This window comes from Mastigoproctus giganteus, chromosome 6, assembly GCF_048544385.1.
Source record: "Mastigoproctus giganteus isolate SK-2022 chromosome 6, ASM4854438v1, whole genome shotgun sequence".
In the NCBI taxonomy this organism is placed as follows: domain Eukaryota; kingdom Metazoa; phylum Arthropoda; class Arachnida; order Uropygi; family Thelyphonidae; genus Mastigoproctus; species Mastigoproctus giganteus.
The window spans coordinates 166,234,675-166,251,017 of NC_143580.1; the positions used below are offsets into that span (position 1 = coordinate 166,234,675).

General features: G+C 39.3%; 1 protein-coding gene across 4 annotated transcripts in view; it reads right to left on the minus strand.

The window, feature by feature from the left end:
* LOC150084726 (cytoplasmic dynein 2 light intermediate chain 1) overlaps positions 1-16,343 on the minus strand; it is a 245,046-nt gene that overhangs the window by 200,683 nt on the left and 28,020 nt on the right. For 3 of the 4 annotated variants that reach the window (XM_090376577.1, XM_090376579.1, XM_090376576.1), the window contains exon 3: positions 8,592-8,644. The exons of the other annotated variant lie outside the window; for it this stretch is intronic. In XM_090376577.1, coding sequence (XP_090232703.1) covers positions 8,592-8,644 — 53 coding nt within the window. The remainder of the gene's footprint in view (positions 1-8,591; positions 8,645-16,343) is intronic. 4 annotated transcript variants of the gene reach the window in all.

A 16,343-nucleotide genomic window follows, 5' to 3' on the forward strand; every position in this document is an offset into this window, starting at 1 on the left:
TATCCCAAAGATGTTCAATAGGATTGAGATCCATGGACTGAGTGGGCCAGTGCAGCAAAGAAAAGTCATTGTCATGTTCCTGGAACTATTCCATAGTGATTCAGGCTTTGTGGACTGGCGCATTATCCTGCTGGAAGTAACCATCTGACTGAGGATAAACTGTTAACATGAATGGATGCACTTGGTCAGCAACAATGTTTAGGTACAATGTGGCATTCAGACGATAATCTATGAATATCAATGGACCCAACGTGTACCATGAAAACATTCTCCATACCATAACACTGCCCCCAACACCTTGAATAGTAGTTATCAGACATGATGAGTCCAGGGATTCATGTTGTTTTCGCCAAATTCTGAGCCTTCCATCAACATGATGCACCAGGAACTTTGACTCGTCAGACAAAGCAACTGTTTTCCAATCCTTGATAATCCTTGATAATAATAAATCTTTCTTCTCTCCTGTCCTTTCTGCACACATTGTACTAACCATATTGAATTTCTATGCCCCCTTATGTCTGAATGGCCCCATGTTTCCTATATCCCTATGATGTCTGCATTTGGTGGCTTAACCAGCAGTCAAAATTATTAAATTTGTTTACTGTGCTCCTAGCATTAGTGTACAATAAAGTATATGTGTGCCTGGTTTTGCTCTTAGTAAACCTACCACAGCCCATGTATTTGCTTTTTCCATGAAGTTCCCCCTCCCCACCACCAGCAGACCTTGTAATCCCTGACACCTTGTTCTCTGGGATGCCGATGTCCTGATAGAAGCAGGACAAGAATCACTTTCACCTGTGCCTATAACTATTGTTAATCTATTAATCTATGTATCTCCCTTGCCCAAACTAGAGGTTTTCTGACCCACTTAACATTGTGTCAATCACACAGCAAATATTGCAGCAAACTTTCCATTTAATTGTATCCCATCCCTGTAAAAATACAGTCTCTCCTGTGAACAAGTACAAACAATGCTAAGAGAAATTCTACCTCATGAGCCTTGTAAAGTCTCTCCAGGGTTGAATTTATTAAAAAGGCACACAATTTAATTTCTGCTATTGCAGCCAAGCAGAATTGCAGAGGCTTTCAAACTTAATCCTAACTCATGACTCATAACTAAATCCTCAGATCTTTTCTTAACATCATTATTACCAACATATAGAACAATATAACTTTTGGTGCCCTTAGAAGATGACAGCTCCTCATGCATGACATAAATATAATGATATGATAATATTTTAGCTACATACAGAATTACTGCATTTACACTAATTTGAAAAAGCATCAATTTTGTATATTTATTCAAAATTTTTATAGCTTGAGGTTTTATAGCCAGAATTTGGTACATGCTTCTTAACAGTATTCTACAACAAGTACAATTTTCTTTGTTTTATTTTAATTTGTTTTCTGTAATGTTTTGTCTCTAAAAATTCCTATGGTTACACTCAGTAGCATAGTTACCCTTTTTCGGACCCAGAGGCAAAGAACATGTTTGGGCCCCTACTTAATTAATGAAAATTGCAAAAACAGGAGACAGTCAAAGACATCGGGCCGCTAAAGGGCCCAGGCCTGGAGGAAAAATCCTTGCTTGCCTACATGGTAGCTACATCACTGGTTACACTACTAGGGTGGTAGAAAATGAAAAAGACCTGGGAGTGATTGTGCAGTCAGATATGAAGTTTTTTGAGCAATGCAGACAGGTTGCCAGAGCAGGTCATGGGGTCATTGTCACATGATATACAGGAATTTTGCTAGGAAAAGGAGGTAATTATCCCTTTGTATAAGGCAATGGTCAGGCCACGCCTCGAGTACTACGTACAGGTCTGCAGGCCTCATTTTAGGAGGGATGTAGAGTTGCTTGAGCGTGTATAGAGAAGGGCAACAAGATTGGTGAGGAGAATGGAGGGTCCTCTTATCAAGAAAGGCTTAAGTTCTGTAAATTGCAGCAGCTGGAGACTAGGCACCTTCAAGATGATCTGATTGAGGTGTATAAGGCCTTGAATGGGTTGAGCATGCTGAATTCTGATGGGATTTTTCCGTTTTCTCAGATTACAAACCTGAGGGGGCATAAATTCAAATTGAGGAAAGCCAGTTGTAGAATAGATGTGCAGAAATTTGCCTTTAGCCAGCAGGTGGTTAATTGCTGGAACAAACTTCCATCTATTGTTGTGGAAGTTGATAGCTTAAATAAATTCAAGGAGGAACTGGACAAACTTTTAGAGGGAATTGTAGTGTGAATTTTTTTTTTTTTTTTTTTTTTTTGGCTGATGGTGCATAAGCTCATATGCTTGCTTTCTTGCATCACATGGCTCTATTACTACTACTAGTAATACTACTCTACATTTTGAAAAAAAATTCACTGATATTTACTCAGAAAAGGACATTTCTGAATCATTTTCTAATGCTGATTTCAAAAATGATTTTTCACAAATTTTTATTAATTTTGGCAGAATTTGTCACTAGAATTATAACAAAATGCTATTTTTACCAGACTTTTATGTTTAAATACTTGTTGAAAACACTAGTAAAAAGGGCAGTTTGGTAAAAAGTCCATTATTATTAACTTCTCATTTAAAATCTGATCTATGAAGGGTCAAATTTTTGTTTATTTGATTTTCTTGGAAATCCTTCTAATTTACAGTCCCTCTTCAGCTTCCAGCACTGGTCAGCCATCATGTGACATTCCACTTCCCCTGGTACCTCATCTCCATGGCTTTAATGCCCTGACAAAACCTCTCACCCTGTTCTTCACTAACACTTTCTAGATTTTCTGGGAAGTGGCAATGTGGGAGTGTAAAAAATGTACATTGACACTCATGTTGCACCCAACTTCTTGAAGTTTGCCAACATATTTTTAACTATATTTTTGTAGTCTGGATCCTCGTTGTTCTCTAAGAATTCTCAACAGACCTGAAGCTAATCCATGCCTGTTTTTCTATTTCATTCATAGTTCCCTCAAAATCTCAGTCCCTCATCAGTTTGCAAATTTGAGGTCCAACAAAATTATCTGGTTTTAGCTTCTCTTGGTTGATCGATGGGAATTTATGAGGGGTAATCATTTAATTTGCAGACTGGTGCAAGATTTTATGCTTCCATAACTGCTGCTAGAGGTGATCTCCCTCATTGCTACTAAGCAAACTCTGTGTGTGCCTGCCAGTACTTGTCGAGCTGGCGCCTCCATAGCCAGGTGGAAAGGAGCAGCAGTGCGTAGCACACGCTTCTTGATTAGACCAGGGTTCGAGCCCGTCACCGTCAAATACGGAGCATGCGGAAAGGTCAGGGAATGACCACCGCACCGGAGCAATATGGCCTTAGTTGCTAATGCTCCTAAAAACCAAATAACAACAGCAACAACAACTTGTCGAGCTAGTGTTGTGCGAAGAGATTTTCTTTAGCCGCATGTCACTGATGATCATTTTGAAGCAAGTATCATGTCGGACATACAGAATGAACAGCGATATGTGATTTGTTATTGTGTCTGATGGGGCTTAAATGTCGGAAACAGTTAAAGAGATGAACGAAGCAGATGGTAATAAGTGTCTTGGTAGGATGGCCATATTCCGGTGTGATCTAGCATTCTGTGTGAAGTGGTTTCTCCATCAAGGCAATGCCGGGCCCTATACTGCTAATATTGTTGTTGTTATTTGGTTTTTAGGAGCATTAGCAACTAAGGCCATATTGCTCCAGGATATGCAGTGGTCATTCCCTGACCTTTCCACATCCTCCGTATTTGGTGGTAACGGGCTCGAACCCCGGTCTAATCAAGAAGCGTGTGACATGCACTGCTGCTCCTTCCCACCTGGCTACGGAGGCACCGGCTAATATTGTGCAGGCAGTGATCAGTGCCATAGGTGCTGAGGTTCTGCCACATCTCCCTTATTCACCAGACTTAGCCCTGTGTGATTTCCATGTCTGAAGAAAGCTCTGAAAGGAAAGCATTTGGCATCCAACACAACGATGCTTGCAGAGCATCAAATGAAGCACTTTGCAGAAAAATGGCTTGCAAGAAGCATTTAAAGCATGGGTACGATGGTGGAAAAAGTGTATAAAGTTCAAGAGAGAATATTTCAAGAAGGAGAAATCCTAAGAAGATTCAGATGATGACAATTAAGATAAGATCTTGCACCAGTCCACGAATTAAATGATCACCTCTTGTAGTAGCTGAAGGTACCTGAAGCAGGGACCTTCCAGAGGTAAAGCTTTCACAAACTGTTTCATCAAATCCAGTTTGATGTGCAAGGGTGGTAGGGCAGTTTGGGGTATACCAGTAGTTTATGAACTATGTTCTTTGATCCAGGCAACTGACTGCTCCTCTTTGACCAGAACTTGACATCCCAGTGATTACTCCTTGCTTAACTGTCCCATTTCACACAAAAAGTAAGGAATTTTTGTGTAGCTAGATTGCTGTCTTAAGTAAAATGCCTATCATTTTAAACATGGTTGGTTGGTCAGTGCAGACCAACCAACCATGTTCTTCATACTTAATATTTTTCCACAATTTCTTCAAGTTCCCATGTTTCTTTCAATTGCACAGAGTGAGCTACTGGGATTGACCCATATTTATTTCCATTGTGGAGCAGCACACCCTTGAGACTTCCCTTTGATGAGTCAATAAAGTCTCCACTGTGTAGAACTGTAACTAATTCCTAAATAGTTCATTAAGTCAGTTATAGCATTAGTAGAGGCACATGATGCAAGGAAGCAAGCTTATACATCATCAGCCAAAAAAAAAAAAAAAAAACCCAACCCTTCCCACTTCACTGTCCATTCATTCCAAATATATATCTAGTTCTGCCTTAAATTTATTTAAGCTATCAACTTCCACAAAAACATTAGCATTAGCATTAGCATTAGTAGAGGCATATGATGCAAGAAAGCAAGCTTATTCAGCATCAGCCAAAAAAAAAAAAAAAAAAAAAAAACAACCACTACTCCCATTTCACCCCTCAATTCGTTTGAAATACCTGTCCAGCTGAGCCTTAAATTTGTTTAGGCTATCAACTTCAACAACAAGCGATGGAAGTCTATTCCACAAACCAACTGCCCGCTGGCTAAAGGCGAATTTCCGCACATCTATCCGACATCCGTCCTTCCTCAATTTGAATTTATGCCCTCTCAGGTGATTATTCTGAGCAAGAGGAAGAATCCCATCGGCATTGAGCATGCTCAAGCCATTCAAAGCCTTGTACACCTCTATCAGATCACCTCGGCGATGCCTAGTCTCCAGGCTCTGTAACTTGCAAAACTTAAGCCTTTCTTCGTAAGAGCAACCCTTTGTTCCATTCACTAATCTTGTTGCCCTTCTCTGTACTCGTTCCAGCAGCTCTACATCCTTCTTGAAATGAGGCCTCCAGACCTGTATACAGTACTCAAGGTGTGGCCTGACCAATGCCTTATACAAGGGAATAATCACATCCCTGTCCCTGCTAGAAAAATTCCTGTATATCATTGACAAGACACCATGAGCTACTCTTGCAGCTCGTCTGCACTGCTCAGAGAACTTCATATCTGCCTGCACAATTACCCCCAGGTCCTTTTCATTCTCTACCACTGTCAGCGTAGTACCACAGAGTTGATACGTTGATCTGGGGTTACTGTTTCCCATATGTAGTACTTTACATTTGTCAATGTTAAACTTCATTTGCCACCTCTCAGCCCATCTGCTCAACCTTTCCAGATCCTGTTGCAGCAGCATAGTATCAGTAGTGTCCTTAACAACCCTGCCAACCTTTGTATCGTCTGCAAACTTGGACATTAAGCCTGATACACCATCATCAATATCATTTATAAATACAGAAAACAACAATGGACCCAACACTGAACCCTGAGGAACTCCACTAATAACATTAGTCCACGTTGAGCAGTGTCCATTGATTACCACTCTCTGTCTTCTGCCACTCAACCATCCCTTTATCCATAGCAGCAATTTGCCTCGAATGCCACACTTCTCCAATTTGTGCAACAGTCTTCCATGCGCAACAGTATCAAAAGCCTTTCTAAGATCCAAATATATAATATCAAAGTTATTCCCTGCATATGATGCAAGAAAGCAAGCTTATTCAGCATCAGCCAAAAAAAAAAAAAAAAAAAAAAAACAACCACTACTCCCATTTCACCCCTCAATTCGTTCGAAATACCTGTCCAGCTGAGCCTTAAACATATGGAAGTTTATCCCAGCAATCAACTACCTGTTGGCTAAAGGCAAACTTCCACACATCTATTCTACAACTGTCTTTCCTCAGTTTGAATCTATGACCCCTCAGGTTTGTAATCTGGGCAAGAGGAAGAATCCCATCAGTATTGAGCCTGCTCAATCCATTCAAGGCCTGATACACCTCAATCAGATCGCCTTGTAGGTGCCTAGTCTCCAGAAGCTGCAATTTGCAGAACTTAAGCCTTTCTTCATAAGAGCACTCCTTTGCTCCCTTCACCAGTCTTTTTAGCTTTAAGTAAAGGTCTCGTTTTCTGTGTCAGTACCATGAGAAAAGTGTCCCATGTGCTAGAAGACTTTTTGACTTAAGCCTAAAATCAAGGAGTTCTGCAGATTCCTTTGGCAAATTTAAATCTCTTACCAGATCATTGGTGCCTACACAGCCAGGTGGGCAGGAGGAGCAGTGCGTAGCTCACACTTCTTGATTAGACCGGAGTTCGAGCCCATGACCACCAAATACGGAGGATACGAAAAGGTCAGGGAATGACCACCGCATATCCCCGAAGCAATATGGCCTTAGTTGCTAATGCTCCTAAAAACCAAATCACAAACAAACAAACAACAACAACCAGATCACTGAATCTCTGTTGTTGCATTCTCCAATATAAGTGGAGGCATGGAACCAGCAGATTATCTCCATGTGGGACTGGTCTAATGGCAGATGGAATATTGAATACACAGTGCCCTTCTTACTCTTCGCAATGTATCCCTCTACATTAACTAAGAAAAGTAACAGTCATGACAGCGGTTTGTAGGCTCCTGCTAAATCATAGAAATTGCAAATGGAATAGCCTTCTTTTTACCATTTTTCCACAATCTTAATGCTTTAACACAGGTTCAGCAAATTATTCGTGCCCACTGTTTATCTTGATCACCAAGTTTCACTCTAAAATAAGCATGATACACTTTTTTTTAAAAATTTTATAATATCTTGTCTTTGCTTGAGGACTACATAACTTCCACAAACATAACATTTATTCACTTTTCAGCACAAGTTTGACACAAAAATCTCAAAAATAAACTGAGCTCACACTGAAAAACACTGCTACATGAAGCTTGTAAGATCAAGAAACAAATGAATGAAGGCAGTGTTGCCAACATATGAAGATTTAGTTTACAATTCAAATCATTTACTCCTGATTTGATACATTCAATAATACAAGTACTTGTCGAGCCAGCATGACATCAACTTAAGTGATTTGTGAAAAAACAAATAACATTTCTGAAATCATCATAGTAAATTAAGTTAAAAACAGCTATTAGTTTACAACATCAAAAGCCATGCAGAATGGTGAATTATTAACAATATATGTTCAAAATAATTGTAAGACTAATACCATATTATAAAAAAAACTGATATCACAAGATAAAAAAAACATAAGAATTACATCTATATAATAAATATAACCATACAAAAAGTTGCAAGATGTCCAGTTTTGAACCAGACAGTCTGGTATATCAGCTTCTGTTCCGTATTGAGCAAATACCGGATATCTAAATATCTGATCTTTTCTAATTAAGTTTGATTATCATTTTTGTATGTTTTTTAGTTTATATTTTAGTCTATAGTTATATTTAGTTTTCATTAGAGTTGTTTTCTTGAGTGTTAATTTTGCAGCTATTGTTGCTGTTTAGGTAGAACTGTATTATTTAATCTTTATTATTCTATAGCTAAACTTAAGATTAAGTATCTACCATTACAAATGGATGAACATAAGAGTACATAAATACTTGTGTGTGTGTGTGTGTGTGTGTGTGTGTGTGTGTGTGTGTGTGTGTGTGTGTGTGTGTGTGTGTGTGTGTGTGTGTGTGTGTGTGTGTGTGTGTGTGTGTTTAATATATCCCTGAATTCTTTGAATGTGAAAGATGTTTTTTTCTAAAAAGAATTTATAAAAGTTGTGCAATAATTTTAAATTATAAGTTGTAGATTATTATTTTGAATAGAATTTTCAGTTTACTTCCATTATATTTTAAATTAATAATTTTAACTATAAACGTACCCCCTTCCAATGTGAACTTTTCTTTTGCACAAAAATTTCCTTGAATGTCTCTGCTATTTTTATTGAAACCATCCTGGAAAGTTCTTGAAGTAACTGACATGAATGCATTAAACTCGAAGCTGTGGATATGTGAAACTGGTAGCTGTTCAGTTTTCCTGAGGACCTACGACAACCCTAACCTGTTTTTTTTAATCTGATGGTCATTCATCCTGCATTATGAAAGTGGAAATCAAATGTGGCCTGCTAGTACCAAAAGGTTGCTAACTCCTGCTCTAGATGATTAACCCTTTAAGTTAAACATGACTTAAAAAACAATAATAAATGAAAAAAAGCTAGAGATATTGTGTATACAAAGAAGAAAAAAACATAAAATTACATACAGACTGCTTATTTCCAATAAATATAATGGTTGAATCCTTCAGATACCGAGAATCTAAAATAAATAAATAAAATTGCTTTAGTTATTATTTTATGAAATCTTACTTTTAAAACTAGAAGGAAATTTTTAGCAAAATTAGGCAAAACCACAAATGAAATTCAACATGCACATATGAGTGATCAGTACAGACTAGGATATGCTTTAATGAATTAAATTATTAATATGAATGACAAATATAAATTTATTTGTGTATCTTATTGAACATATATAACTGATGCGGTCAAACCATGGCCTGACTCATTTTTTTTTTTTTTTTTTATGATAACCCCAAACACGTGAGGTATTAGAACCTATAGTACTTAGTACCGTGCTTGGGTTGGTGGTTGAGAAGATGAAAGAAGATATTTGTTGACATTAGACTTGAACTTGCAATTTCTTTTCCACTTGAGCAAAGTGGAAGAGAAATTGTTGAAGTTAAACGTAAAAAAAGCACCTGAGGTGGATGGGATCTATCCAGTTATATTAAAGGAGGCGGCAAAGAAACTAAACAAACCCTTAGCCATAATTATGAGAGCATCCTTGGACTCAGGGGAGGTTCCCACGGACTGGAGATGTGCAAATATATCCCCAATTCACAAAGGGGGATCAAAGGGTGACACGAGTAATTACAGACCAGTTAGTTTAACTTCTGTTCCGGGTAAAATAATGGAGTCACTGGTTAAAGATGCATTGCAGGATCATCTAGACAAGACTGCAGCAATAATTCAGACACAGCATGGGTTTGTTAAGGGAAGGTCTTGTCTGACAAATTTGATAGGATATTATGATGTGGTTACAAAAGAACTGGATGCAAAAAATAATTTTGATATCATATATTTGGATTTCAGGAAAGCTTTTGACACTGTTCCGCATGGAAGACTATTGTACAAATTGGAGCAGAATGGTATTAAGGGTAAGTTGCTACAATGGATAAAAGGATGGTTAAGTGGGAGAAGACAGAGGGTGGTAATCAATGGGTGCTGCTCTTCTTGGACTAATGTTATTAGTGGAGTCCCACAGGGTTTGGTGTTAGGTCCACTGTTGTTTTGTATATTTATCAATGATATTGATGAAGGTATATCAGGCTTAATGTCGAAGTTTGCAGATGATACAAAGGTTGGCAGGGTTGTTAATGACAGTAATGGCAGTGTGCTACTGCAACAGGATCTAGATAATTTGGGCAGATGGGCTAAGAAGTGGCAACTGAAGTTTAACCTTGACAAATGCAAAGTACTGCATATGGGTAGAAGTAACCCCAGAGAAACGTACCAACTGTGTGGTACTATACTTAAGGTGGTAGAAAATGAAAAAGACCTGGGAGTAATTGTACAGTCAGATATGAAGTTCTCTGAGCAATGTAGACAGGCTGCCAGGGCAGGTCATGGGGTTTTGTCAATGATATATAGGAATTTTGCTAGCAGGGAAAAGGAGGTGATTGTCCCTCTCTATAAGGCAATGGTCAGGCCACGCCTTGAGTACTGTGTACAGGTCTGGAGGCCTCATTTTAGGAAGGATGTAGATTTTCTTGAACATGTACAGAGAAAGGCAACAAGATTGGTGAGGGTAATGAAGGGATCCTCTTACCAAGAGAGGCTTAAGTTCTGCAAATTGCAGTGGCTGGAGACTAGGCACCTGCACAGTGATCTGATTGAGGTATATAAGGCCTTGAATCGGTTGAGCACGCTGAATTCTGATGGGATCCTTCCACTTGTTCAGATTACAAACCTAAGGGGGCATAAATTCAAATTAAGAAAAGACAGATGTAGAATAGATGTGCGGAAATTTGCCTTTAGCCAGCGGGTGGTTAATTGCTGGAACAAACTTCCATCTGTCGTTGTGGAAGTTGATAGGTTGAATAAAGTTAAGGAAGAACTGGACAGGCATTTGGAGAGAATGGTGTGATTTTTTTTTTTTTGTTGGCTGATGCTGCATAAGCTCATACATTTGCTTTCTTGCATCACATGCCACTACTACTACTACTTCTGTAGACTGTAATTTTCAGGAAATATGTATGAAGGAAGGTTGTTCCAGAAAACGGCAGCTGAATGAATAAACGAGGAAGATGAAAAGTTGGTTCTGTGAGTTTGAAGTTGGACAGTAAATGGATGTTGGCTGGTGGCGACACGTGTTCGGACCGTTTTGAAAGAGAGAGTGGGAATTATAGAAGCCAATTCAGAAGAACAGTGCCCATGGAAGTATCTGTAGAAGAGGCATGCAGCAGAAACAGTACGTCTATGAGACAGCGAGTGGAGAGACTGTTATAGAGGAGTCATTAATTAACCTCACTATCCTCTTCTGAATGGAATCAACAAACCTTAGAAAGGTTTCAGGGGCACCATCCCAGATGTGGAAACAATATTCCAGGGCAGGGCGGATTTGCGATTTATACAGAGTGAGCAGCTGTTTGGAAGAAAAGTAACGCCGAGAGCGAAAGAGAAAACCGTTTTTTAGATGCAGAAGAAGCAATATTTGTAATGTACTTCTGCCAAGGGGGGGGGGAGAGAGAGAGAGAGAGAGAGAGAGAGAGAGAGAGAGAGAGAGAGAGAGAGAGAGATCAGAAGTCAGGGTAATCCCCAAAAGAGATATATCATTTTGCCTAGAAATCAGAGTGTCACCAAAGATAAGCATAGGAACAGGAGAATCCTTTTCGCGAGATATAAGACAAGACTGAGTTTTAGAAGGATTGAAATCAACTAAGTTGTCTTTGCCCCACTAGAGAATTACCTGGAGATCGGCATTTAAGGAATTGGTAGTGGATATTTGTGAAGTTGAAGCTGATTGAGCAGGGCAAAGTTTCTCAAAACGGAATGTGGAATGCAATGTGCTATCATCGGCAAACCTATGGATAGGATTTCCAATCAATGGAAAAAGGTCATTAATATACAAGAGGAAAAGAGTGGGGGAAAGAACTGAACCTTGGGGGACACCAGCATTAGTGGAGAAGTTAGAAGACAGAGAGCCATCTACCATTAACCTCAGTGAGTGATCAGAGAGAAAACTGGATAACCAATTACAAAAAACAGTTGGCAAACCATAAGATGGAAGCTTGTTTAGAAGTCCTTTATGCTAAACACGATTGAAAGCCTTTGAGATAACAAGAGTAACTGCTTATGTTTCACCAAACTTTTCCATTGAATTTGTCCATAAATGAGTAACATAAGCCAGAATATCACCAGTGGATTGACACTGACAGAATCCATACTGGCGATCGTTGATCAGTCGGAAGGTTTCTATGTACTTTAAGAGTTGGCGGATAATTGATTTCTCCATTACTTTAGAAAGAGTAGAAGTAATTGCAACCGGACGATAATTGGATGGGAGAGATTTGTCACCCTTTTTAGGAACTGGCTGGCTATGAGCAAATGCCAAGAAGAAGGAAAAACATCTTTGGAATAAGAAAGTGAAAAAAGGCGGCAAAGAACAGCAGTAAGTTCAGGAGCACAGGTTTTGAGAACAAGTGGAGAAATACCATCACAACCTGGAGTTTCTTAGCATCAAGATTTGTCAAAATCCTGCTGACATCCTTTTGATGAAAGACCACAGGAGACATTGAATGGAACATGCTAGGATGTTGGGAGGTGTTTTACCAAGATCATTAATACATGAGTTGGAAGAAAAATGGGATGCTAGCAGGTCAGCGTTATACTTGGCCGAAGTGACAACAGAACCATCTGGTTTTAACAGAGATGGGCAAAAGTTGCGGCCAATAGCTTTAGCAAGAGACCAGAATGCTTGGCTACCATTAGGACAAGAAGCAAGCAAGTTTTCTACTCTTATCCTGTTCAAAATCTAGTTGGGACTGATTAATAACTGCTTTACAATTGTCGCAAGCTTTAGTGTAGGCAAAAGATGAAACTGAAAAAATTGGAAACAAGCCAATTACGATATGCAACGTTCTTCTTTTGAACGGCCTTAGCACATTTATTGGAAAACTAAGGTTTAGATAAAGGACGAGATTTTAAAGTTGAGTGTGGAATAAAGGATTCCATTCCTACAAGAATAATTTCCCAGATACGATCTGAGCAAAAGTTGACATCAGAAGTGTTGAAACAGTAAACCAACCAAGGAAAAGAAGAAAAGAGATCTAGCAGGTAATCCCATTTTGCATTCTTGTAATGCCAAACAATATGAGGTTGGAAACAGCAATGAGATAAATGCTCCATTGGAGAAGAGACAATCACCAAGTTGTGATCTAAGGTACCTAAAGGACCACTCACTTAGACCGTGTACTTAGAAGGGTTGTTTGTGATAAAAAGATCAAGTGTGTTGGCTGTATGGTTAGAATTGTCTGGTATTCTTATAGATAAATGAACAATCTGTGCAAGGTCATTAGTAATTGCAAAAGCCTCAGCATATCAAGTTGCAAAGAGAGGAAGTCAAAGAGCTCCAAGTGATTAGTGGAGTTGGGAGAATGGTAGACAACAGATGAATTTGACACAATGAGGTAGAGAGATTTTAATCCAGAGCAGATCAAAAAGAGGAGAATCCAAATTACCAAGTCTCTGACAGGGAATATTGGTATGGACATATGCACAAGTACCACCACTGAGGTGAAAGGAATCATACAGCGAATAATTTGGCATCTGAGACGAGCAGTAGTTGAATCAACCGATAACTGAGATTCTGTCAGAAAAAGTACATGGGGTTTGGCAGACTGCAAGTGGAAATGGACATTGTTGAGATTAGAACTGAGACCACGTATATTTGTGAAATGAATTAGGAAGTGCTTGGGAGGTTTAGATCTTTTCGCAGATAAGCTTGCTCAATTAGTTTGACAATTCATGGTGTATTCAATAGTAAGAAAAAGTGGGTGGGACATGGTGTATGAAGTAATGAAATTTTTGGAAACGGCATACACATGTTAAGAATATATCCAGATCCTTGACCTAACGTGGCCTTGACAATGCCCCGCATACACACTACATGGACTCCCTCTAGTCACTATCTGGCAGATTAGAGGTAGCAAGATTATTACACTAGCTGATCCAGAAGCCTCCTAAAGAGTTACCAATAGGTTTGGTCCGGTGTACTAACTAATGGCCGGCCTGCGAATACTGTTTTAGAGCTGTACCTTCGAAATGTAATGAAGATTGGATCTTGCCATGATGTTCATCATAACCTCAAAAATTAGCATTAGCATTAGTAGAGGCATTTGATGCAAGAAAGCAAGCTTATGCAGCATCAGCCAAAAAAAAAAAAAAAGCAAAATAAATAAATAAAAAAAAAATATCATATCAAACCATTCAAGGCTTTTTACACCTCTATCAGATCACCTCGCTGGTGCCTAGTTTCCAGACACTGTAATTCGCAAAACGTAAGCCTTTCTTCGTAAGAGCACCCCTTTGTTCCATTCACTAATCTTGTTGCCCTTCTCTGTACACGTTCCAGCAGCTCTACATCCTTCTTGAAATGAGGCCTACAGGCCTGTATACAGTACTCTAAGTGTGCCCTGACCATTGCCTTATACAAGGGAATAATCACCTCCTTATCCCTGCTAGAAAAATGCCTATATATCATTGACAATACACCATGTGCTACTCTTGCAGCCCGTCTGCACTGCTCAGAGAACTTCATATCTGCCTGCACAACCACCCCCAGGTCCCTTTCATTCTCTACCACTGTCAGTGTAGTACCACAGAGTTGATACGTTGCTCTGGAGTTGCTGTTTCCAATATGTAGTACTTTACATTTGTCAATGTTAAACTTCATTTGCCACCTTGAAGCCCATCTGCTCAACCTTTCCAAATCCTGTTGCAGCAGCATAGTGTCAGTAGTGTCCTTGACAACCCTGCCAACCTTCGTATCGTCTGCAAACTTGGATATTAATCTTGATATACCATCATCAATATCATTTATAAATACAGAAAACAATAAAGGACCCAATACTGAACCCTGAGGGACTCCACTAATAACATTAGTCCACGATGAGCAGTGTCCATTGATTACCACTCTCTGTCTTCTCCCCCTCAACCACCCCTTTATCCATAGCAGCAATTTGCCTCCAATGCCATACTGCTCCAATTTGTGCAGCAGTCTTCCATGTGCAACAGTATCAAAAGCCTTTCTAAGATCCAAGTATATAATATCAAAGTTATTCCCTGCATCCAGTTCTTTTGTGACTGCATCATAGTATCCAATCAAATTGGTCAGGCATGACTTCCCCTTAACAAAACCATGCTGTGTCCAAGCTATAACTGAAGTCTTGTCTACATGATCCTGCAGTGCTTCTTTAACCAGTGCCTCCATTAATTTTCCGGGAACAGAAGTTAAACTCACAGGTCTATAATTACTTATGTCAGCCTTTGATCCTCCTTTGTGAATTGGGGTCACATTTGCACATCTCCAGTCCATGGGTACCTCCCCTGAGTCCAAGGAAGCTCTCATAATTATGGCTAAGGGTTTGCTTACTTCCTTTGCTGCCTCCTTTAATATAACTGGATAGATCCCATCCACCCCAGGTGCCTTTCTTGTGTTTATCTTCAACAATTTCTCCTCCACTTTACTCTCAGTTATTACAAGATTCTCTAGCTTACTGCTAGAGTTGAATACACCTCTGGCATTCCCCTTGCTTTATAACTCCTCATGTGTGAATGTTGATGCAAAATATTCATTTAGTTTGTTAGCTACCTGAGCAGGATCATCAACAGTTGACCCATTGATATCAAAGTGGACCAATCTGATTCATCCCCTTCCTTCTAGAGTTTACATAAGTAAAGAACTCTTTGCTGTTTTTCTTTGCATCCCTTGCCAAAGATTTCTCGTAATCTGCCTTCGCCTGCCTAACCTCCTTTCTAACTTGGTTACAGATCAACTTGTATCTATCATAGGCTTCTGTGTCACGTGTTAATTTGTATGTATCCCATGCATTTTTCTTCTCTGCCATATGCCTCATTAGTTCATCTGACATCCATTTAGGCCTAAACCTTGAACAATATTTCTTAGTTGGTATGTAAAGCCTAGTAGCTTCCAAGATAAGTTCTTTGAATGCTTCCCATTTTGAATTTGCTGTTGGTAACATCATCAGTTGATCCCACTGTATAGAATTTAAATACTGTCTCAGTCCATCGTAGTCGCCTTTACGAAAGCAATACCCCTTCCCTTTACTCCTAATGGTAGTTACCTCTTTGAGTAACTCCCACTTCAGAACACTGTGATCACTGCCACCTAGTGGTTCATTTATCTGCAGATTCTTAATGCATGAAGAATCACTACTGATAATCAAATCCCTCTAGTTGCCTCCCGAACATGCTAATGTAGAAAACAATCATCCAATAAATCCACAAAAGCCTTGCTAGTGTGTGAGTGACCAGCCCCCAAATTCCAGTCAATATCTGGGAAATTAAAATCCCCCATTATAAGACTCTCTGATTTACTGGCCCACTCTATTTCTCCGTACAGTTTCTTATTATACTCATCAGAGTCCTTAGGCCTATAGCACACTCCTACTCTCAATTTTGATCTCCCAATGCTTATGTCACACCAAACTGACTCGACACTGCACTGTCCAGCGATGTCGACTGGCTTCACTTCCTTGGATTTTATGTGTTTTTTAACTAATAGCATAACCCCTCCTCCCTTCCTATCCTGTCTATCCTTTCTGTAGACATTGTACTCCCCAAATTCCAGTTCTGCATTCCTTATATCTGTGTGACACCATGTCTCTGAAATCCCAACAATATCTGCCTTTGACGCTTTGAGCAATACTTCAAATTCA